This window comes from Ranitomeya imitator, chromosome 2, assembly GCF_032444005.1.
Source record: "Ranitomeya imitator isolate aRanImi1 chromosome 2, aRanImi1.pri, whole genome shotgun sequence".
Taxonomy (NCBI): Eukaryota; Metazoa; Chordata; class Amphibia; order Anura; family Dendrobatidae; genus Ranitomeya; species Ranitomeya imitator.
This window is the reverse complement of record NC_091283.1, coordinates 553,514,106-553,539,206: the sequence shown is the minus strand read 5'-3', so window position 1 is coordinate 553,539,206 and position 25,101 is coordinate 553,514,106. Positions and strand designations below refer to the sequence as shown.

The window sequence follows — 25,101 nt, the reverse complement described above, 5'->3', positions numbered from 1 at the left end:
CCTCGGAGATGGCGGACCTGGCTAAGCAGCTAGCCATGGCCAGCGATTATGTTATGTTCGCATCTCTCGACGCGGCAAATTGCGCTGCTTCGGCGGCTTCCAACGCCATCGCTATTAGAAGGGCCCTTTGGCTCAGAGATTGGCGCGCAGACTCTTCCTCTAAAAAATCCCTGATTTCTCTCCCTTTTCAAAGCGGGCGTCTTTTCGGCGAAAAGCTTGACCAGCTTATTTCCGACGCCACAGGGGGAAAGAGCAAGTTTCTTCCCCAACAGAGGCCCAAGGCGGCTTTCCAGCGCCAGCCTTACTTTCGTTTTCGGCCTTTTCGTACCAACTCTGCCTGGTCCAATCCCTCTGGCCTTCCCAGATCGGACCGCTCCGCCCGCGCAGACAGAGACGTTCGTCCATCCTTCAGACCTAATCCCTCCTGGCGCGGGAAACCGAGGCAGCCCCGAACCAGAGGTTCCAGACCTCCCAGATTCCCTTCTCAATGACTCGGGAACAGCGCCAGTCGATCCCAGAAGAGTAGGCGGTCGTCTACTCCTTTTTCAACAAGCCTGGCTCTCCGTCGTTCACGACGAATGGGTCAGAGATCTGGTATCGTCTGGCTACAAGATAGAGTTCTCCTCTCCCCCTCCCACTCGGTTCTTCCCCTCTCGTCTTCCCAGTTCGGGAGCTCAGTCTCGCGCCCTTCTTTGCGCCATCCACTCCCTCCGCCAGAGCGGGGTCATCGTGCCGGTCCCGGAACACGAGAGGTTCAGAGGCTTCTACTCAAACCTCTTCGTCGTGCCAAAGAAGGACAGGACTGTTCGTCCCATTTTGGATCTGAAGCTTCTGAACAGGTGCGTGAGAGTCCGGCACTTCAGGATGGAATCGCTCAGATCGGTCATCTCCTCCATGGAAAGAGGGGAATTTTTGGCCTCGATAGACATCAAGGATGCCTATCTTCACATCCCGATCTTCCCGCCTCATCAGAGGTTCCTTCGCTTTGCCATTCGAGAGGACCATTTTCAGTTCACAGCCTTGCCCTTCGGTCTCGCCACGGCGCCCAGGGTGTTCACCAAGGTCATGGCGGTTGTCATGGCCATTCTTCACTCTCGAGGAGTCGTCGTATTACCTTACTTAGACGATCTCCTCATAAAGGGCCCGTCGTTTCAGGCCTGCGAGTCAAGCGTCCACATTACCCTGGATTCGCTTTCTCGCCTGGGCTGGCTGATCAACTTAGACAAGTCATCTCCCGTTCCTTCCCGTCGGATCTCCTTTCTGGGAATGATCCTGGACACTTCAAGGGGGCTGGTTTTGCTTCCTCGGTCCAAGGTCCAAGCGCTCCAGCAGGGAGTCCGTACACTCTGCCATCCTCGCCCGCGAACCATTCGGTTCGCCATGAAGATCCTGGGAAAGATGGTTGCGGCAATCGAAGCTGTTCCCTTCGCTCAACTCCATCTCCGCCCCTTACAACAGGCTCTGCTGGACAACTGGGACAGGAGTCTCTTTTCTCTCGACCTCCCTTGTCCCCTGTCTCCTCGGGTCAGACATTCTCTCATTTGGTGGACCCTGGGACCATCTCTTCTCCAGGGGAAGTCCTTCCTCCCGTTCCGCTGGTTAGTGGTAACCACCGACGCCAGTCTTCTTGGCTGGGGGGCGGTGTTTCTTCACCACTCGGCCCAGGGTCGTTGGACTGCTCGGGAATCCAGCCTCCCCATCAACATTCTGGAGATTCGTGCTATCAGACTTGCTCTGATTCACTTCCACGCTCTGCCTGCGGGTCACCCAATAAGAGTCCAATCGGACAACGTCACGGCGGTGGCTTACATCAACCACCAGGGGGGTACCCGCAGCAGGGCGGCGATGAGGGAAGTCTCTCTCATCCTTCGTTGGGCCGAGACCAACCACTCCATCATCTCGGCGGTGCACATTCCGGGAGTCGAGAACTGGGCAGCGGACTTCCTGAGCCGCCAGGGCCTTGCCTCGGGGGAATGGGAACTTCACCCAGAAGTTTTTCACCAGATCTGTCTTCGCTGGGGGACCCCGGACGTGGATCTGATGGCATCCAGATGGAACGCCAAGGTCCACAACTTCATCGCTCGATCTCGGGATCCCCAGGCCATAGGAGTGGACGCGCTAATTTCTCCGTGGCATCATTTTCAACTCCCATACGTGTTTCCTCCTCTTCCCTTACTGCCGAAGGTCATCCGAAAGATCAGGACGGAGGGAGGCCCGGTCATTCTGGTCGCCCCAGACTGGCCTCGTCGCGCTTGGTACGCGGAGCTCGTTCAGCTCGTAGCCGACGTCCCCTTGCGGTTGCCAGACCGCCCAGACCTACTTCGCCAAGGACCGATCTACCATCAGAGCTCAGGGGCCCTACGTTTGACGGCGTGGCTGTTGAAACCTGGATTCTAGCTCGTGCTGGTTTCTCTCAGCAGGTCATTCCTACCATGCTAAGTGCTCGCAAGGCGTCCTCTGCCTCTATCTACCACCGCGTCTGGAAGACCTTCTTTTCTTGGTGCAGGCTCCGAGGGCTCCCTCCGCTCAGCTTCTCCATCCCTTGTATCCTGAATTTCCTTCAGTCCGGTCTGGATTCCGGTTTGGCCCTGAGCTCTCTTAAAGGTCAGATCTCAGCCTTATCCGTGCTGTTCCAGCGTAGGATCGCCACCAACCTTCAGGTCAAGACTTTCATTCAGGGAGTCTCCCATGTTGTTCCTCCTTACAGGATGCCTTTGGAGACCTGGGATCTCAATTTGGTCCTGGGGGCTCTCCAGGAACCGCCGTTCGAACCCCTTCAAGACGTTCCGCTCTCTGTTCTCTCTTGGAAGGTTGCCTTCCTGGTAGCGGTGACGTCCATCAGAAGGGTTTCAGAGCTCGCCGCTCTATCCTGTCGGGCACCTTTCCTTGCCTTTCATCAGGACAAGGTAGTCCTACGTCCTTCTCCCGCGTTTCTTCCAAAGGTGGTCTCATCTTTCCACCTTAACGAGGACATCATCCTTCCCTCCTTTTGTCCGCAGCCTAAACATAGGGTCGAGAAGGCTCTCCATACTCTGGACGTGGTACGGGCTCTCAGGAGGTACATTTCCAGAACGGCACACTTCAGAAAATCGGACGCCCTTTTCGTGCTCCCGGAGGGTCACAGAAAGGGTTTGGCGGCGTCTAAATCCACGATAGCTAGATGGATCCGATCTGCTATCCAGGAATCCTATCGGGTCAGGGGCAGTCCTATCCCGGCGGGGATTAGAGCTCACTCCACTCGGTCGATGGGTGCTTCCTGGGCCATCCGGCACCAGGCATCAGCGGAGCAGGTTTGCAAGGCCGCAACGTGGTCCAGCCTGCATACCTTCACAAAGCATTACAATGTGCATATCCAATCCTCTGCGGACGCGGCCCTTGGCAGGCGTATCCTGCAGGCGGCCGTTGCGCATTGGTAGTCAGATGGTACATGAAGTTACGTGGTTGTATTGTTTCCCTCCCAGGGACTGCTTTGGGACGTCCCATGGTCCTGTGTCCCCCAATGAGGCGAAGGAGAAATAGGGATTTTTGTGTGTACTCACCGTAAAATCCTTTTCTCCGAGCCACTCATTGGGGGACACAGCACCCACCCTGGTAGCCTTACGGCTAGTTATCTTTTTTAGTCTTTGACTGTTGTTTGACATGTTATGTTCCAATGTTTTTTGATATATTGTTCTCATTATCCTACTGCTTTTGCACTTAACTGGGTCTCTGCATGCCAGCATGAGGGTGTATACTGCAGGGGAGGAGCTAACCCTTTTTTGTCTCAGCTTAGTGTCAGCCTCCTAGTGACAGCAGCATAACCCATGGTCCTGTGTCCCCCAATGAGTGGCTCGGAGAAAAGGATTTTACGGTGAGTACACACAAAAATCCCTATTTTCTTGAGAATGCTAAATTACACTGTTTATTTTACTTGCTCTTTGCTGTTTTACCCATTTAATAAGATGAAAAAAAAAAAAACATAACCGCTGTCTGGTTTCAATTGATGGATCACATTCATTGTGGACATCAGCAGCCATTTTCTTCAATCAGTGGCCAAAAATGTTTATAAGCAAGATTTTCATCACTGCAAACATAATTCTAATTTTGCTAATATCTTTTCTTTTCTCCAGACACCGCTTATAATTTATCTCTTCCATTTCCTTGTTGACTACTCAGAAATAGTATTTATGGTAAGTAGACGTTTAAAAGGAAGCTTTTATAATGGAGAAGCTTTTCCAGAGTTGGGGAAAAGTCATTTTCCCCCTGAAATAGCGCCACTCTTGTCTGTTGGTTATAACTGGCATTGCAGCTCATAGCAAGCATTGTAATAGGGGTGGGAAGCAATATTGATCTTATTGAGGAAATCCTTGAGATTTTGCTGACCTGGACTCCAGTGTGCGCATTAATGCGTTTCTCTTCTCAGTTAACAGACGCACTTACTGCAGTTGCACTTTATTTGGCAGTTCAAGAATATAACAAAGTGCTGGTAAGTTCTGATTGTGAGTTTTATTGTTATATGGCCTGAAAACTGAATTGATGAGAATTGACTTTGCAGTAATCCTCAGGTTACCTACTTTTGCACTTCTGTTAAATTGATGAATATTATATTTATAAAAAAAAATACAGCAGCCAATATGTGCGCTAAATTACCTTCAATTTATAAGTATATTCTATATAGCAGTAATGCAAAAATATTGTATATTCAATGTTTGCATGTATCTTAGCGCTTACAGAGTGCTGCTGTATTCTTCGGTTTGTATCTTATGCAGTCATAGCAGCTTGCACCTGTGCACACTTGCTTTATTTTGTTAGGAGGTGCTGGTCAGTTGTTTTTTTTTTTTTTTATTGAAATTTTATATTTGTTACAGCTGTAGCTAATATGCTGATTATTAATATTGATTATATTATTTGTTTGTCCTTTTTTTACCATTGTTTTGTTCTTCCTCCACAGTTTAAACAGCAGAAACTCTACTTGGAGCTCAACAAGTATGCCACAGGAGCTCACGAACTTCTCAGAATGCCAGCCGAAATGTACTATATTCCACTAAAAGTGGCACTTTTGTAAGTATCTTATGTCTCCAGTATTTAAGAATGTCCTGGTGGACAACAATGTGAGCAGCCTCTTGCCTCCAAAACCCTTACTATCTCCAGTATTAAATCAGATAATAAACAGGGAGGACAGCAGTGTGAGCAGCCTCTTCTTACCCCCAGCACCCCACTATTTCCAGTATGAGATCATAAAGACATAGTGGACAGCCACATGAGCAGCCTCATCCTTGCCTCAGCACCCCATATTTCCTGTATTAGATCATAAAGACATGGTGGGCAGCAGTGTATGCAGCCTCTTCTTACATTAGTACCCCTGATGTCTCCAGTATTTAAAGGGAACCCGACACCCCGTTTTTTCAGTACGAGATAAAAATACTGTTAAATAGGGCCTGAGCTGTGCATTACTATAGTGTATTTTGTGTACCCTGATTCCCCACCTATGCTGCCGAAATAACTTACCAAAGTCGCTGTTTTCGCCTGTCAATTGGGCTGATCAGGTCATATGGGCGTGGCGACATTGCTGTTTCTTCCCCCAGATCTTGCATATATTTCCGTTGGTGGCGTAGTGGTTTGCGCATGCCCATCTTCTGAATCCACTGGGCAGGAGAAAAAAAAAACGCGCCATCGGCGCTATTTCCCTGGTGATCTGTGGGGGCGGCCATCTTCCTGAGGCCGCGCGTGCGCAGATGGAGTCCTCTGCTGCCCGGGGCTTCAGGAAAATGGCCGCGGGATGCCGCGCGTGCGCAGATGGAGATCGCGGCGGCCATTTTCCTGAGGCCGAGTTCGCATCTCAACTTCAGGAAAATGGCTGCCGCGATCTCCATATGCGCACGCGCGGCATCCCGTGGCCATTTTCCTGAAGCCCCGGGCAGCAGAGGACTCCATCTGCGCACGCGCGGCCTCAGGAAGATGGCCGCCCCCACAGATCACCAGGGAAATAGCGCCGATGGCGCGTTTTTTTTTTCTCCTGCCCAGTGGATTCAGAAGATGGGCATGCGCAAACCACTACGCCACCAACGGAAATATATGCAAGATCTGGGGGAAGAAACAGCGATGTCGCCATGCCCATATGACCTGATCAGCCCAATTGACAGGCGAAAACGGCGACTTTGGTAAGTTATTTCGGCAGCGTAGGTGGGGAATCAGGGTACACAAAATACACTATAGTAACGCACAGCTCAGGTCCTATTTAACAGTATTTTTATCTCGTACTGAAAAAACGGGGTGACTGGTTCCCTTTAAGAATATTTTGGTGGAGAACAGTGTGAGCAGCCTCTTACCTCTGAATCCCTTACCTATTGCAAGAATAGGTTCGCTTTGCTGTTGCGTTATATTTTAATTTAGACCTGTTGTACAATAAAACAGATGATTGTAGTGAGCAGATGGTTTTTCTTCCTTTCTCATTAATGGATATGTAACGTTCTTCTTTCAGCTACTTGTTGAACCCGTACACCGTCCTATCCTGTGTGGCCAAATCTACCTGCGCCATCAATAATGCAATAATTGCTTTCTTTATTTTGGCTACAGTGAAAGGTGAGTCTGGTTTTTAGAAACTTTAGACAGATTCAGAGTTTTTTTCTATATATGTTAAACTATCTTAAACATGTTGGCTCCCTAAAAAATAACAACACTAATACTCCTCACTGGTGAGCCAGTGCCGATGATAGCGTTGTAACAGCATCGGACGGGAGTATGAAGCCATGTTCAGTATATGGTCACTATCTGTAAGCCAAAACCACCCAAAGTGGGTGATAAATACAGAAGTGGTGACGTGTCTCTATTATACTTTTCCTCTGATTGTTGATTTTGGCTTGCAAATACTGATGCAAAATACTGAATGTGTGAATGTGGTCTAAGTGTTATTTTGCTGGGGGGAAAGATACTGATTGAGAATGGGTTGTCCGATTAGTGGACAACCCCTTTAATATAAGGGAATCCTAAGGGATTCCTTAATTCGCTTACATATGAAGTAGGCAACTTGGAATTCAATGTGAAAAGTTATGTACAAGTTTCTTTACTTTCATAGGTAATATGCTGATAAAGGATAGAAGAGGGGCTAGAATTCCCTTGAAAGCATGATATTACTTAAGATTGACATGTAGAAGTGAGAATAACAAATCTACCAGCGAAAGCTGCCCACATCTCTGGTAGTTTGCTGCAGTGTATCAGGCCAGGCTCCATTACTAACTCCAGCTGTGGTTTGTGCTGTTGGGGTAGTGACAGATTACAGGAGACTTGTCAGTCCTATCAATAGCACACACTGTAAGAACTCATTCACGTGTCACGTGTTTTGTTTTGTTTTTTCACATGAGAAAAAGGACCTATTTTCATTAGTCGTTTTATTCAGCGTCATCCAAGTTTGATCCACGTTTCATCAGATGAGAGAAAACAATAGCTTCTCTGCCTTCTAACAAGCAGTCTGAAAAACGGATAGCACTCAGATGGTATTTGAGTTCTGTCCGTTTTTTTTTTTCCATTAGACTTGATGAATTTGATCTTTGATTTTGTGCAGACCACACAGTCCGCAAAAATATCGGACTTGTCAGCAGCCAATATATAGTATACTAAGTGTGAATTTTATCTCTGAAAAACAAAGAACTTGTATGTGAAAAATAAATGTCTTAATAAGCCCTTATCCTCTTAGAAAAGCATTTTAACGAAAAGAAAGAGTCAAAAGTAGAAACGAGTGATGAGCGAATGTGCTCGGATAAGGAGTTATCCCAGCATGCTCAGTCACCGCTCTGAGTATACAGAGCGGCCGCTATAACCACGCTACCTGCCCTGGCTGACAGCTGCCCCCCAATGCTGAGCCAGTGTCAGTTAGGGCTGGGGGCGCAGTTCTAGTGGCGCCAGAACGGCTGAACCCGCGCTGGTGCTACCCCAAGACTGAAACTGGAACGCTGCGGGGGGAATAAAGTTCACTTTCTCCCTGCAACGTTCAGCTAAGTGCAGGCACCGGGCAGGTTAGCAACGCTATTAACCTGCAGATTAACCCCATATCTGCAGGTAAATAGCATTTTTTTCTGGTGACAGATTCCCTTTAAGACATCATGTCATCTCTGGGTGTGTCTGTAACGTCCATGCTTTAAAATACTTAGGCCAAAATTCACTAAACCATTTTCACCAGAATTTTAGCTTCAAAATGGCATGAAAGTCACCACCTTAGTTGCGCAAAAACTGTGCAGCTTCTGCCAACTTTTTGCCATTGCCAGTCAGCTCCGCCAAATTTTTGGAAAATAGGAAGTGCTTCATGGAGAGAGGGAGTGATCGAGCACGGCTGATAAATTCATCATAATTTGGCGTTTACTCCAGTACATTTTTTCCTGGCGTACGGCAGCTGAAAGATGCTCTAGATTTTCTGATTGAATTTGGTGCACCTGACTCCAATGCGCCCTTCATCCAGATTGGAGTACAAAACGCCCATCTTGATGAATCCGGGGCCTTGGTGTGTATAAATATTTGCACCTTCCATCACTGTCTCCACATCTGAGGATATAGCAGTGTTTGCTTACTATGGTGTGTGCAATGACCGCATGTTTTACTCACGTTGTCCTGGTTTTTCCTTAGGTAGCCCGCTCCTAAGTGCAGTGTTCCTGTCATTAGCCACCTACCAGTCTCTGTACCCCGTTACCTTGTTCCCTGCAGCTCTCTTATATCTGCTTCAGGTACCATATTCGAGTCATAAACTTGTAGTAATGTCTGCTGAGAGGAGACGTAACGCATCTTCTGCTTCTCTTCAGAGAGAGTTTATACCTGTGAAGATGTCAAGTTCTGGCTTCTGGATTCTGACATGCCAGTATTCCTCCCTCTACCTGGGCAGCTTGGCCATCTTGGTTTGCCATTCCTTCTTCTTGTTGAACTCCTGGGATTTTGTACCTTCTGTTTATGGCTTTATGTAAGTAGGAAGAAGTTATCAGTATGATGAATAAGATTATATATAATCCTTTTTAAATGATGTCAGGCATAGAAAAAAAAGTATGTGGTCTTAAAGGACACACAAATATTATATTTCTGGTAGTGGAGCTACTCGTTGTGGTGGAAATGGCAGCAGAAGTGCAAGCTCTCATAAACATATCACTAATTTGACATGCTTACTTGTCAAAAGCCCCTGGCCCCACATGGTATGAAGGATTAGAAAAGCATCAAGCACTTTTGGGAGAATTTGTTTGGTATCAAATTATGCAAAGAAAAGCCCACTGAAGTTCGGTGTGCCAAATGTATTAAGTGTTTTCTGGTGTAAATCATAGTAAATTTGTAACGCAGTGATTAGTTTTCGACCTTCCTCTTTTATAAAGCAAAAAAGCCAGCGCAAAAGTTTAAAAAACGAAAACTTTGCAGAAATACATAGACGGATATTATACTGTGTGAACTTTAATTTGTCAGATCCTCTAGGAGACACCATTGCTCTGCTCTTCTAGTTAGAACATGGCGTTCTGTCAGGGCACATTCTTATACCATACCGACATGAGCAATGTCCCCTATGTGTTTTTAATGATACTTTAGAATTGTGACTTTGAAATGTTGGATCGACCTAGTTCTATATTTACCATAAGGGGTTGTCCAGTGAAGACAAGATGCCACCTGTCATAAGGATAGGTGTAGCGAATAGAGCTGTGGTGATCGGACTGCTGGGGCCTACACTGCCGTTCCATTCATTCAGCTTGGGAGAGCTTAGCTCCGCGCCGACAGTCCCGTAGGAAATGAATGAAGCAGCAGACAAGCATGTGCATTGCCCTTCAATTTGGAGCTTTGACCTCATTATACATCATGTATTGACCAGTTTGCCTTTTTACATCTGTTTTTAGACTTTCCGTTCCTGACTTGACCCCAAACATCGGCCTGTTCTGGTACTTCTTTGCGGAGATGTTCGCACACTTCAGCCTGTTCTTCGTCTGTGTCTTTCAGATTAATGTGTTCTTTTACACCGTGCCACTGACCATTAAGTTAAAGTAAGTAACAGACCTGAATGAGTCCCATGTTTAGAGATTCTCGCCATCTCCCCCTGCCCCCACTACCACCTTTTACCCATTAACTGAGACTTTAACTCCTTCACTCCGCAGCCCGTTTTCGTTTTTGAGATTATTTTGCTTCCCAGAGCCATAACTTTTTATTTTTCCGTAAATATGGCCATGTGAGGGCTTGTTTTTGCGGGATGAGTTGTACTTTTGAAATACACCATTGGTTTTACCATATAGTGCACTGGAAAACAGGTAAAAAAAATTCTAAGTGCGGTGAAATTGCAAAAAAACTGCAATTCCACAACTGTTTTTTTTTTCCCATGTTCACCAAATGCTAAAACTGACCTGCCATTACAATTCTCCAGGTCATTACGAGTTCTTCTTGTATTTAAGTGGTGAAGAAAAACCAAAGTTTGTTTAAAAAATTGTCATTTTCAGAGACCCGTAACGTTTCCATTTTTCTGGATCTGGAGCCGGGTGAGGGCTTATTTTTTTGCCTTCCGAGCTGACATTTTTTTTTATGCCATTTTGGTGTAGATGGGATCTTTTGATCGCCCTTTATTGCATTTTCATGCTGCAGCGACCAAAAAATGTAATTCTGGCGGGTTTTTTTTTTTCGTTACATCATTTACCAATTGGATTACTTATTTTTATATATATATATATATATATATATATATATACCGTATATACTCGAGTATAAGCCGAGATTTTCAGCCCAAATTTTTGGGCTGAAAGTGCCCCCCTCGGCTTATACTCGAGTCACGGTAGCGGTGGGGTCGGCGGGTGAGGGGGTGAGGGCGCTGAGGCATACTTACCTAGTCCCAGCGATCCTCGCGCTGTCCCTGCCGTCCCACGGGCTTCGGCGCTGCAGTTTCTTCCTCTCTTCAGCGGTCACGTGGGACCGCTCATTACAGAAATGAATAAGCGGCTCCACCTCCCATAGGGGCGGAGCCGCTTATTCATTTCTCTAATCAGCGGTGCCGGTGACCGCTGATAGAGAAAGAAGCTGCGGCACCGAAGACAGGAGGGGACAGCGCGAGGATCGCCAGGACTAGGTGAGTATAGCATATTCACCTGTCCTCGTTCCAGCCGCCGGGCGCCGATCCATCTTCCCGGCCGGCGCCTCCATCTTCCCGGCGTCTGCGCTCTGACTGTTCAGGCAGAGGGCGCGATGACGCATACAGTGTGCGCGGCGCCCTCTGCCTGATCAGTCAGAGCAGAGACGCCGGGAAGATGGAGGCGCCGGAACGAGACGCCGGGAGCTGCAATCAAGGGAGGTGAGTATGTGTTTTTTTTTCTTTATTGCGGCAGTAGCAGCGGCAGCACAAATTTATGTGGAACATCTATGGGGCACAGTGAACGGTGCAGAGCACCGTATATGGCACAGCACAGCTATGGGGCACAGTGAACGGTGCAGAGCACCGTATATGGCACAGCACAGCTATAGGGCACAGTGAACGGTGCAGAGCACCGTATATGGCACAGCACAGCTATGGGGCACAGTGAACGGTGCAGAGCACCGTATATGGCACAGCACAGCTATGGGGCACAGTGAACGGTGCAGAGCACCGTATATGGCACAGCACAGCTATGGGGCACAGTGAACGGTGCAGAGCACCGTATATGGCACAGCTATGGGGCACAGTGAACGGTGCAGAGCACTGTATATGGCACATCTATGGGGCACAATGAACGGTGCAGAGCACCGTATATGGCACAGCTATGTATGGGGCACAGTGAACGGTGCAGAGCACCGTATATGGCACAGCACAGCTATGGGGCACAGTGAACGGTGCAGAGCACCGTATATGGCACAGCTATGGGGCACAGTGAACGGTGCAGAGCACCGTATATGGCACATCTATGGGGCACAATGAACGGTGCAGAGCACCGTATATGGCACAGCTAGGGGGCACAATGAACGGTGCAGAGCACTATATGGTTCACACCTATGGGGAAATATGAACGGTGCAGAGCACTATATGGCACAGCTATGGGGAAATAATGATCTATTTTTATTTTTGAAATTCACCGGTAAATGCTGCATTTCCACCCTAGGCTTATACTCGAGTCAATAAGTTTTCCCAGTTTTTTGTGGCAAAATTAGGGGGGTCGGCTTATACTCGGGTCGGCTTATACTCGAGTATATACGGTATATATATATATATATATATATATATAATAGGGTGATTCTGAACATGGCAGTACAAATTGTGTATTATTTTTATTTATTTTGAATGGAGCAAATTGGGGGGTGCTTTGAACTTTTATATTTTTTTTAAAATATTTTTAACCCCTTTACCCCCAAGGGTGGTTTGCACGTTATGGACCGGGCCAATTTTTACAATTCTGACCACTGTCCCTTTATGAGGTTATAACTCTGGAACGCTTCAACGGATCCTGGTGATTCTGACATTGTTTTCTCGTGACATATTGTACTTCATGATAGTGGTAAAATTTCTTTGATATTACCTGCGTTTATTTGTGAAAAAAACGGAAATTTGGCGAAAATTTAGAAAATTTCGCAATTTTCCAACTTTGAATTTTTATGCAATTAAATCACAGAGATATGTCACACAAAATACTTAATAAGTAACATTTCCCACATGTCTACTTTACATCAGCACAATTTTGGAACCAACATTTTTTTTGTTAGGGAGTTATAAGGGTTAAAAGTTGACCAGCAATTTCTCATTTTTACAACACCATTTTTTTTAAGCACCACATCTCATTTGAAGTCATTTTGAGGGGTCTATATGATAGAAAATACCCAAGTGTGACACCATTCTAAAAACTGCACCCCTCAAGGTTCTCAAAACCACATTCAAGAAGTTTATTAACCCTTCAGGTGCTTCACAGGAATTTTTGGAATGGTTAAATAAAAATTAACATTTAACTTTTTTTCACAAAAAATTTACTTCAGCTCCAATTTGTTTTATTTTACCAAGGGTTACAGGAGAAAATGGACCCAAACTTTGTTGTACAATTTGTCCTGAGTACGCTGATACTCACAGAAGTTTATAATGCAGAACCGTAAAAATAAAAAATCTTTTTTTTTCACAAAAATTATCTTTTCGCCCCCAATTTTTTATTTTCCCAATGGTAAGAGAAGAAATTGGACCACAAAAGTTGTTGCACAATTTGTCCTGAGTACTCTGATACCCCATATGTGGGGGTAAACCACTGTTTGGGCGCATGGGAGAGCTCGGAAGGGAAGGAGCGCCGTTTGACCTTTCAATGCAAAATTGACAGAAATTGAGATGGGACGCCATGTTGCGTTTGGAGAGCCACTGATGTGCCTAAACATTGAAACCCCCCACAAGTGACACCATTTTGGAAAGTAGACCCCCTAAGGAACTTATCTAGACGTGTGGTGAGCACTTTGACCCAATAAGAGCTTCACAGAAGTTTATAATGCAGAGCCGTAAAAATAAACCAAAATTTTTTCCCACAAAAATAATTTTTTAGCCCCCAGTTTTGTATTTTCCCGAGGGTAACAGGAGAAATTGGACCCCAAAAGTTGTTGTGCAATTTGTCCTGAGTGCGCTGATACCCTATATGTGGGGGAGAACCAGCGTTTGGGCGCATGGGAGGGCTCGGAAGGGAAGGAGCGCCATTTGGAATACAGACTTAGATGGAATGGTCTGCAGGCGTCACATTGTGTTTGCAGAGCCCCTAATGTACCTAAACAGTAGAAACCCCCCACAAGTGACCCCATATTGGAAACTAGACCCCCCAAGGAACTTATCTAGATGTGTTGTGAGAACTTTGAGCCCCCAAGTATTTCACTACAGTTTATAACGCAGAGCCGTGAAAATAAAAAAAAAAAAATTTCCCCTCAAAATTATTTTTTAGCCCCCAGTTTTGTATTTTCTCGAGGGTAAAAGGAGAAATTGGACCCCAAAAGTTGTTGTCCAATTTGTCCTGAGTGCGTTGATACCCCATATGTGGGGGGGAACCAGCGTTTGGGCGCATGGGAGGGCTCGGAAGGGAAGGAGCGCCATTTGGAATGCAGACTTAGATGGAATGGTCTGCAGGCGTCACATTGCGTTTGCAGAGCCCCTAATATACCTAAACAGTAGAAACCCCCCACAAGTGACCCCATATTGGAAACTAGACCCCCTACGATTCCAAGCGCTGTGGATTAGACTGGGGTGGAAAGAGATGATTTGCATAGCTCCGCCTACTGCAAAGGATTCTGGGTAAACCTGCTATTCTTTGTATTATGCTGCTTGCAAGTACTTTCCGTTTCAGGAAAGCATCCACTATGTATTTCCTTTAAGTAGAGGGCTTTTCGGTCTCTTTCGTCCCGCTACATTTAGCCCAACTTGGGTCTCTCCCTAAGGTGGCTAGCATGTATGTATAGACCCCCTAAGGAACTTATCTAGATGTGTTGTGAGAACTTTGAGCCCCCAAGTGTTTCACTACAGTTTATAACGCAGAGCCGTGAAAATAAAAAATCTCTTTTTTTTCCCACAAAAATTATTTTTTAGCCCCCAGTTTTGTATTTTCCCAAGGGTAACAGGAGAAATTGGACCCCAAAAGTTGTTGTCCAATTTGTCCTGAGTACGCTGATACCCCATATGTTGGGGTAAACTCCTGTTTGGGCACACGGGAGAGCTCGGAAGGGAAGGAGCACTGTTTTACTTTTTCAATGCAGAATTGGATGGAATTGAGATATGTCGCGTTTGGAGAGCCCCTGATGTGTCTAAACAGTGGAAACCCCCCAATTATAACTGAAACCCTAATCCAAACACACACCCAACCCTAATCCCAATGGTAACCCTAACCACACCTCTAACCCAGACACACCCCTAATCCTAATCCCAACCGCAAATGTAATCCAAACCCTAACATTAGCCCCAACCCTAACTGTAGCCTTAACCCTAGCCCCAACCCTAACCCTAGCCCCAACCCTAACCCTAGCCCTAACCCTAGCCCGAACCCCAACCCTAGCCCCAACCCTAGCCCTAACCCTAGCCCTAACCCTAACGGGAAAATGGAAATAAATACATTTTTTTAATTTTTTAATTTTTCCCTAACTAAGGGGGTGATGAAGGGGGGTTTGATTTACTTTTATAGCGGGTTTTTTAGCGGATTTTTATGATTGGCAGCCGTCACACACTGAAAGACGCTTTTTATTGCAAAAAATATTTTTTGCGTTACCACATTTTGAGAGCTATAATTTTTCCATATTTGAGTCCACAGAGTCATGTGAGGTCTTGTTTTTTGCGGGACGAGTTGACGTTTTTATTGGTAACATTTTCGGGCACGTGACATTTTTTGATCGCTTTTTATTCCGATTTTTGTGAGGCAGAATGACCAAAAACCAGCTATTCATGAATTTCTTTTGGGGGAGGCGTTTATACCGTTCCGCGTTTGGTAAAATTGATAAAGCAGTTTTATTCTTCGGGTCAGTACGAGTACGACACCTCATTTATATCATTTTTTTTATGTTTTGGCGCTTTTATACGATAAAAACTATTTTATAGAAAAAAAAATTATTTTTGCATCGCTTTATTCTGAGGACTATAACTTTTTTATTTTTTTGCTGATGTTGCTGTATGGCGGCTCGTTTTTTGCGGGACAAGATGACGCTTTCAGCGGTACCATGGTTATTTATATCCGTCTTTTTAATCGCGTGTTATTCCACTTTTTGTTCGGTATGATAATAAAACGTTGTTTTTTGCCTCGTTTTTTTTTTTTTTTTTTCTTACGGTGTTTACTGAAGGGGTTAACTAGTGGGACAGCTTTATAGGTAGGGTTGTTACGGACGCGACGATACTAAATATGTGTACTTTTATTGTTTTTTTTTATTTTTTTTATTTAGATAAAGAAATGTATTTATGGGAATAATATATATATTTTTTTTCATTATTTAGGATTTTTTTTTTTTTTTTTACACACTTGGAAATTTTTTTTTTAACTTTTTTACTTTGTCCCAGGGGGGGACAATACAGATCGGTGATCTGCCAGTTTGCACAGCACTCTGACAGATCAGCGATCTGTCAAACAGCGCTGCAGTGTTACCAAGTGCCTGCTCTGAGCAGGCACTTGGTAAGCCACCTCCCTCCATGCAGGACCCGGATCCACGGCCATCTTGGATCCGGGACTTGCTGCAGGGAGGAGGTAAGAGACCCCCGGAGCAATGCGATCACATTGCGTTGCTGCGGGGGTCTCAGGGAAGCACGCAGGGAGCCCCCTCCCTGTGCGATGCTTCCCTGCACCGCCGGCACATCGCGATCATCTTTGATCGCGGTGTGCCGGGGGTTAATGTGCCGGGGGTGGTCCGTGACCGCTCCTGGCACATAGTGTCGGATGTCAGCTGCAATAAGCAGCTGACACCCGGCCGCGATCGGCTGCGCTCCCCCCGTGAGCGCGGCCGATCGCATATGACGTACTATCCCGTCACTGGGAATTAGGTCCCAGGGCACCTCGATGGGATAGTACGTCATATGGGATTAAGGGGTTAATGACTGAGCCAATTTTTACAATTCTGACCACTGTCCCTTTAGGCTGTGTGCACACGTTGCTGTTTTTTTTTGCGTTTTTTCCCCGATAAAAACGCTATAAAACTGCAAAATCGCGCTGGACGTAATATTCCGTCCTTGGGAATTAAGGCCCACCCCACATGGACGGAATATTACGTCCAATGGCAGAAAGGGGTTAAAAACATTTTTTATTTGCTGCAGTAGTCTCCATAGGAGACTAGAAGCTGCGATCTTCCGATTGCTTGTGCAGAGCGGGACTTTAGTAGAAATGCTCGCTTGCTATTCTATTCGCGTCAACCGCTGGGTGGCACTCATAGCAATTCGGCAATGACAACCACAGGGATCTGCTGCAGACCCCGGGTTGCCATGCTAACCCATCGGCGACCCGTGGTCATGTGACACAGGCGCCGATGAGCAGGATTAGTGACGCGCTTCTGGTGCGATCTCATTAAATGCCGCTGTCCAAGATTGACAGCGGAATTTAACAGGTCAACAGACGCCTGTGCATCGCAATTCCACCCACGGCTGTTAGTGGCACATGTCAGCTGTTCAAATCAGCTGACGTTTGCTGGGAAAAATGTGGAGCCCACACCAAAGGCTAGAGACAAGACTTGAGCCTTACATGTACGGCGCATGTCGTGAAGGGGTTAAAGAATGAAAGATCAGTCCAGGTGGAGAAAGAAGCTGATTTCTCTGATAAGATATATTAAAAAGATGTTTATTCTCATGTGTACCATTGATAAAAGAAATAAGAATTAAAACTTACCCCATTCAGTTCTTGTTCCGGTGATTATTGGGCCCTCTCTAGAGGATGCCTCCTAGCAGGGCTGTGGAGTCGGTAAGCCAGTGACAGACTCCTTAATTTCCCTGACTCCACAGCACTGGTCACTACTGAGCATATACATAAAGTGCAGAACAGAGTCATCTCAACTGAAAGCCGAAATCCTTACATCAGGAACAGACATTTATAGGACATTTCATAACTTTCCCAAATTCTTATGGAAACATTTCCAGCACATCCTGCATTGTACTACTGTACCCAATATATTATATATTTTAGGAGTTGGAGTCGGTCCATTTTATACCAACTTTAACTCTGACTCCACCAAAATGGTGTCCCGTATTCAAGACACGAAGTGCTCTCTCAGCCAGCCACTACCCGTGTCTCTCTTAATGATTGGCTGACTGCATGTGACATGAAAACTAAGTTAAAAATCACTGCCTTCTATTGCAGCAATCCCAAATACAGCAGGTCCTTACAAAGTATGTACAGTATGTGTGTGTATATATAATACGGTATATTTATTTACCTTTAGAGAAACTGATTAACATATCTAATATTACCTTGATGTTTTCCTGTAGTGCTGCACTGCTAGCTTGACTTTTTCTTCTTGCAGAGACCATCCAGTATTCCTGATGTTCATACAGATTGCAATTATCTGCATCTTTAAATCCTACCCCACTGTGGGGGATGTGGCTCTCTACATGGCTCTTCTTCCAATGTGGTCTCATCTGTCAAGATGTACGTTTCTGGTTAGATCTCTGTGGTGATAGCTAAGAGTTGGTGCAAATCGATTCACAGGATCCGGTCTATCGGCCATGTTCGTAATCAATGGCGATCAGACGAGAGCTGTAAGGACCACCTCCAATTTGACTGTACCTGCATCTCTTCTTTTGATTTACATGTCTGGTGCAATGTCATTGTTGCATCTAGATACACATGCGACGTCTCACTTACTTGGCTGATAAGAAAAAAAAGACCCATGGATGCCGAGAGGAGGGAGGCAGTTCTCTGGGCTCCTGTCTAGCAGCCATAGATTACTGATGTGGCTGATGGACCAGGACTTGCGAATCGATTCGCACCAACTCTAGTAGTAGTTTATTACAATAACTGTAATTTTGTGAGCTGGCTATTAAGAAACCCCTTCAAGCCAATAGATATGCAACCAATGTTGATGGTACTCACGTTGACATGAATAGGACTACTGTATATTACAATGCCATGATAGGGGCATAATAGGAGCCCAATCACATAGAACAGATGTGCCAGTTGGTGATTATACCACTGTGCTTGTAACCTTATGCTCTAATGCAGCGGTGGGGAACCTTGGGGCCATTTACGGCCCTCGATGACCTTTTATCAGGCCCCCTAGCAGATTCTCAGGGACCACATTGTGGGCAGGGAGGTGTATTTTGATTTCCACAAGCTCATTAATTTCTTCTGGCTCTGTGAGCATACACACAGTGTTCACTACTGAACACTGAAGGGCATGCAATGAAAGATTACGTCCTGACGCCAGAGTCAAGATGCACTTTGTGGGCAGAGTTTGTATGGCCTTTGAAGGATGGTATTAATATCCAAATGGCCCTTGCCAGAAAAAAGATTCCCCACCCCTGCTCTAATGTATGGATGGATAGCATAGCCGTGGCTTGTCATAATGCTAAAAACCACTTGGCTCCATTATTGAATAACCCTGTCTTCTTCATGCAGTTCTACGTAACATCTTCATAGTCTCCTGCATGCTGGTGGTGTGTTCACTTCTCTTCCCGGTCCTCTGGCACTTGTGGATATACGCTGGTAGTGCCAACTCAAATTTCTTCTACGCCATCACCCTCTCATTTAATGTGGCACAGGTGAGTTTTACTCCTTTAATTTTTCTTGCTTTAGAAAATGAGCTATTGGGACACGGTCTACATCAAAATTTGTGCACCCCAAATGCTAATTTTTAACTATTGATTTTTTTATTTCAATCCCTTTTTAGATTTTGCTTGTGTCCGATTATTTTTATGCCTTCCTACGGAGAGAATACCATCTTCACCATGGCTTGTATCTAACGAAGAAAGATGGAACTGAAGCAACGTTAATCCTGAACTAAAACTGTGATGGGTAGAAGAAGGCCTGTTTACAATGTTTGATGTGGGGAGATAGGGCAGTGCCCATCTGTGCCGTAAAGTGGCCATATGTTCCACCTCGGCCTGTCCGTCCACATCCTAAAGGACAAATAAGGACTGCGTATTAATAATTTTTTACAGTTCAATGATTTTGACAAGGTAAAGCGGCATGGAAAATCACTGCTCCCTTCTAACAAACGTGCTGCAGTATAGATCGCTGCTCTGCATGAAGCAGTATTGAGAAGAGACCATGGCTTTATTGGTTTAGGTAAGAAAGTCAACTGAAGGTGATCGTTGCCCAGGGGGGCTTCAGTCAGCGCTTTTTTCTGGGAATTACTTGCCACTTTAGGTGAAGAGATGCAGCTACTATATACCGCGGCATGTTTGGATAGAAGGCACGCTGATATTGAATCATTCACGGATAGAGACGATGCTATGCTCTGAGTCTTTCTCCTGCAGTTTTTTATTTTTTTTTTATATTCTAATCATAAGCAGGGTGATACTGTATCCAATGTGTTAATCACGGTATACAGTGCAATCAGTATATGGCTGCAAATTAGCTCAAGGTACAAGCAGCCAAGTAAATATTTGCTAGGCCCTTGTATTTATGGCCAAATATTGATTGGACACGGTGTTTTATTCAATTTTGAGACACAATGGCCCCACCGGTTGACAAGGTACATTTCATAATATGGCAATTAAGTGTTCTGCTGATGATCTATCTTTAAGATAAGTCATCAAACATCAAAGTTTTTATTTGCCAATCCCTTGTAAATGATATATGTAATGTAGTTTGGTTGTGTTTATATACTGTTTGCCATGTTCTCTGGTTCCGATCCTCTTCTGAACCGAAATTCGGCTTGTCCGACTAGCACAGTGTCTAATGTTTGAAGGAGTAGTTGGTTTACCAAAGTGAGCTTGAGACCTCCATCAAGACTGGCCAACATTGGGAAAGCAGCTTCCGGTCTACACAGAGGCCACTGTGGGAGACTGCTAAACTGCAGGCACGTGGTTCAGAAGAGGATCAGAACATCACTGGTGATAGGCAAGTAAACACAAGTCCTTTATACTACTTACATATTCATAAGGGATCAAGCAATAACATTTCTGCTGGGAGTTGTTTTTTAAAGTCTTAGAAAACCCCTTTATTGTAATTGCCCACTAAATAATATTATTAGATCATTGCACATAGGTCAGTGTAAATTATCATTAATACGGTATTTATAAAAATTGTTCCTATAAGTCAGTACATCAGTACTAGTGATGAGCGAATGTACTCGGTACTCGAGATTTCTCGAGCATGCTCGGGGGTCCTCCGAGTAATTTTTACTTCTTGGAGATTTAGTTTTCCTTGCTGCAGCTGAATGATTTAGGGTATGTGTCCACGATCAGGATGGCCGGCGGTTTCGTCGGAGCGGCAAACCCGCTCTGCGCTAAGCTCCTCGCCCTTCTGGGACGCGATGATGCCGGATGTGTTCATAGCTCACATCCGGGTTCATCGCACCCCATGCATAAAGCCCTGTGTTATACCTTGCGGCGACGCAGCGTCGCATGTCCGGAGTCGCAGGACCGCCGCGTGCGTGTTACCACGCATAGTGGAGAGGGGATTTAATTAAATCCACTCCACTATGCTGTAACATCTGGACGCTGTGTGTTTGACGCTGCGTCTCTATGCAGCGTCAAACATGCAGCATTTCCTGCACGTGGAAACATACCCTTACATCTGTTAGCCAGCATAAGTTCATGTGGGGGTTGCCTGGTTGCTAGGGAATCCCCATATGTACTTATGCTGGCTAACAGATGTAAATCATTCAGCATCGGCAATAAAAACTAAATCTCCGAGCACTAAAAAATACTCGGAGGTCACCCGAGCATGCGTCCGAGTAACTAGTATATTTTCTCATCACTAATCAGTAACCCAGGTTATTTATGTTCGGATTAGGATTTTTTTTTATTTTTGCTAAATTGACATTCTGTAATTGTTGATGGATTTATGAATATATGGCCATTTATTATTTGGGATGGTAATTCTTTTATGCTTTGATTGCCAATATTTGGACTGTCTTGGTATGATGGAGGTTATAGTTTTCTTTCAAAGGACCATGTCATTAAAAATAACACTAATAACTTGGCAGATATGGGGTTAAACAGATATGGGCTTAATCTGCAGATTATCAGTGTTCTGACACCATGCGGTGCCAGCACTGAGAGCCCCACTGCCAGGAGGAAATAAACTTTATTCCTCCCGGCAGCGTTCGGCTTCCAGTCCTAGGGGTGGCGCCGGCATGGTTTCAGTCACTGCTCTGCGTATAGAGAGCGGCAGCTGTAACTCCGCCCCCAGCACTGACTGACAGCTGACTCGTTACTAGAGCGTTGACTGAAACCGTGCTGGCACCACCCCGGAGGTAATAAAGTCTTCCTCCTGGCTGCAGGGCTCTTGGCGCAGGTTCCACATGGTATCAGAAAGCTATTAACCTGCAGATTAACCCCATATCTGCAGGTTAATAGCACTATTTACATAACAGGTTGCCTTGGAATAATAGGCCTTTACAGTATTGTCTATGAAAAAGACCTACTAGAAGAAACATAAAGGGTCCATTAGTGTAAACTTAAGTGTGAACATTTTTTTATTACTATCTTCCATGCCGAGTTATTAAAGTACAGATTTTTGTCATGTTTGAGTCTCGCCAGTCAGTAACTATACACCCTCAAGCTACTGTGGATAGTGATGAGGACGGCGACTTAGATGCTTCTAAACCCTCTATATTGAGAGAACAGGATCTTGTAACTTTGCGCACTGAGAACGCTCTGCAGAGAAGCTACTAGAAAAGGATGTTCACATTCTCCGTGTGCACTGTGGGCCTTTTATATATTTTATAGGGATCAGTCACTGAGAAGTTTCATCTCAAATATGAATTGGCTACTGGGTCACGTAAAGAGGAGCTGTCCCCTGCTGTAAATGTCATTATTTTACTTGGTGTAAATGCAGCTGTTCTTTTTATTTCCATTCTTAAGATACCGCCCCCCGATTTACTGTGTGCAAATCTACTTTTGTTACCCAAGTGGCCAAGGTCCCCAATTCTTCTTTATGGGAGTATTCTTGAGGATCACGCCCCCTTGGCTAGTAACACTAAATTTATATAAGGTACCTTCACACTAAACGATATCGCTAGCGATCCGTGACGTTGCAGCGTCCTGGCTAGCGATATCGTTCAGTTTGACACGCAGCAGCGATCAGAATCCTGCTGTGATGTCGTTGGTCGGGGCTAGAGGGCCAGCACTTTCTTTGGTCGCTGGATCTCCCGCTGACATCGCTGAATCGGCGTGTGTGACACCGATTCAGCGATGTCTTCGCTGGTAACCAGGGTAAATATCGGGTTACTAAGCGCAGGACCCTGGTTACCGGCATCGTTGGTCGCTGGAGAGCGGTCTGTGTGACAGCTCTCCAGCGACCAAACAGCGACGCTGCAGCGATCCGGATCGTTGTCTGGATCGCTGCAGCGTCGTTTAGTGTGAAGGTACCTATAGAGTGAGGAGGGGGCCGTATCTCCATAAGAGAGGTGCAGGAACTAAAAGAATACCACTCCCTATTCAGGAGAACAATGGCATATACACCAGGTACAACACAAATGACATATTTATGGCAAGTGCCAAGTTCATTTTTAAACCCCATAGCATCTGCAAAAGACCACAGCAATATCAAACTTTTATTTTCAGTCCCTCTTTCACCCAATATGAAGTTTATAGGAGCTAAACTTTTGCAGGTTTTTGATCCTTACCTTTTCTTGCAATGTCACATGTGATTGTAGAGCGTCAGGAAATGGCCCATTGTTAGATGTCTATACAACATTGTAAACCATGGCTGTTGGCATCTCCAGTTACTATGGGGTTAAACAGCGGCCTTTGCACTGGACATTGCCCGCCTGCCTCTCTTTTTTAAGTATATTGATGCACTGTTTATCTTTTGTTTTATTCCATTTCTGTTCGTACATTTTATTTATTTGTGGGGAGTGGGTCTCAAATAAATCAGCTGTATATGGATGCTGGAGTTCACTGTCATTATCGCTGTGTGCTTCTGGTAGCAAGAAGGAGATCTACTCTTTATAAATGACTACAACTACTCCTGGAAATATTTTGATGGATACAGAACCAGAAATACAAGAAAAATACTACTTACATCGTCAAGAACCGCAACTTGCTGTGAAGCGTTTGGGACATCTGCCAAAAGTTGTGTAGAGATAGATTTTAAGTAGACGAACAACATGGTTTAAAAAGGTTGTCTCCATTAAGAAAACTTTGGACTGTGGGTTGTGATAGTTAAAGAAACACTCCCACAAAACGTTATTGCCTATTCCCATATAAATGTATATGTATGTGCGATAGTATACTCGCCAATTGCAGTTTTACCCAGTGCCGCGTTGGTCCTATTCTAGGTCACGTGACCGCTATTCTAACTTGCTTTCTGATACTGGGGTCTGAGTGTGAGCTGGAAGTTCGTCCTGACGCTCCACAGATTAAACTGTAAAAGTGACATCTAGAGCACAAGCGGACTCCAGTATGATCCAGCAAATCGGATTACAAGTCGTGTGACCCAGAAGAGGACCGGAGGTGGACAGTTTTCTTCAAAACTACAGAACACAGACACAATAACATACTGCTGAAACTGGCCTGCTGAAACTGGCCTATCTGTTGTGGAGTCGATATAAAATGGACCGACTCCTAAAATATATAATAAATAAGTTACAGTAGTACAATGCAGGATGTGCTGGAAATGTTTCCATAAGAATTTGTGAAAGTTATGAAATGCCCTATAAATGTCTGTTCTGTTCTGTTCCTGATCTAAGGATCTCTGCTTTTAGTGGAGATGAATCTGTGCTGCACTTCATGCACATGCTCAGTAGTGACCAGTGCTGTGGGGGTCGTAGTTGAGATGAATCTGTGCTGCACTTCATGCACATGCTCAGTAGTGACCAGTTCTGTGGGGTCAGGGAAATTGCGGAGTCAGAGTTTTGGCTTACCGACTCCACAGCCCTTTCTGCTACAGAGAGGGGAAGCACAAAGACCATGACCTATTACTTTTAAGACGTTGAACGCTTCTGTAAAAAGGGCAACCACAACAAAAAAGAAAAATAATAATAATGCAGGAAAAATACAGCAGAAAAATGTTGGGTTTTGCGCTGTTTTTTTACTTGCAATTTTGGTGCAGATTTTTCCCCACTCATTAGTATGGGTGAAATCTGGGGCAAAACACAAAGAATTGCCGTGCAGCACATTTAAATCGGCAAGTCACAAATAAGCAACGTGTGCATGAGACTTCAGGATTCTTATTCATGGTGCTGGCATCAGGACACCCTTCAGGTTTTGTGTCCCCTCCACTGAAAAAACGCAGCGTGTGTACACAGTCTGTGTATATTTATGGAAAACCTTAGGGCTTTGCCCGTGAGAAATTTCCTCTGATCTCTGTGACTGCATATTTTATTTCAGGGATGGATCCAGTCAGTCACTTGACCTGCGGTAAGAATGCCTGACAGTCCTGAAAATGATCCCTGTTCTTGGGGTTCATAAAAAACATTAAGCAATGTCAGTAAGCACACACTGAACAGTTTGTCGGGAATGTCCGGTTAGAGTATTTGACATCTGTACTTCACCGAAATAGTGATACTATTGTGGTGCATCTGACATTCAAGAGGATTTCCATACAAAAGTTAGAATTTGGGCATTTTGTAACT

At 45.1% G+C, this 25,101-nt stretch overlaps 1 protein-coding gene across 1 annotated transcript in view; it reads left to right on the top strand.

Annotated features, from left to right (window-relative positions):
* The window catches only part of PIGU (phosphatidylinositol glycan anchor biosynthesis class U), a 35,920-nt gene extending 12,507 nt beyond the window's left edge, over positions 1-23,413 (top strand). Inside the window, exons 3-12 of the mRNA XM_069751980.1 lie at positions 4,110-4,169; positions 4,403-4,465; positions 4,931-5,040; positions 6,461-6,561; positions 8,596-8,693; positions 8,769-8,923; positions 9,834-9,977; positions 17,878-18,002; positions 18,972-19,114; positions 19,243-23,413. Of these exons, the coding sequence (XP_069608081.1) occupies positions 4,110-4,169; positions 4,403-4,465; positions 4,931-5,040; positions 6,461-6,561; positions 8,596-8,693; positions 8,769-8,923; positions 9,834-9,977; positions 17,878-18,002; positions 18,972-19,114; positions 19,243-19,356 (1,113 nt within the window). The 3' untranslated portion in view covers positions 19,357-23,413. The remainder of the gene's footprint in view (positions 1-4,109; positions 4,170-4,402; positions 4,466-4,930; positions 5,041-6,460; positions 6,562-8,595; positions 8,694-8,768; positions 8,924-9,833; positions 9,978-17,877; positions 18,003-18,971; positions 19,115-19,242) is intronic.
* Positions 23,414-25,101: the final 1,688 nt, after the last annotated feature.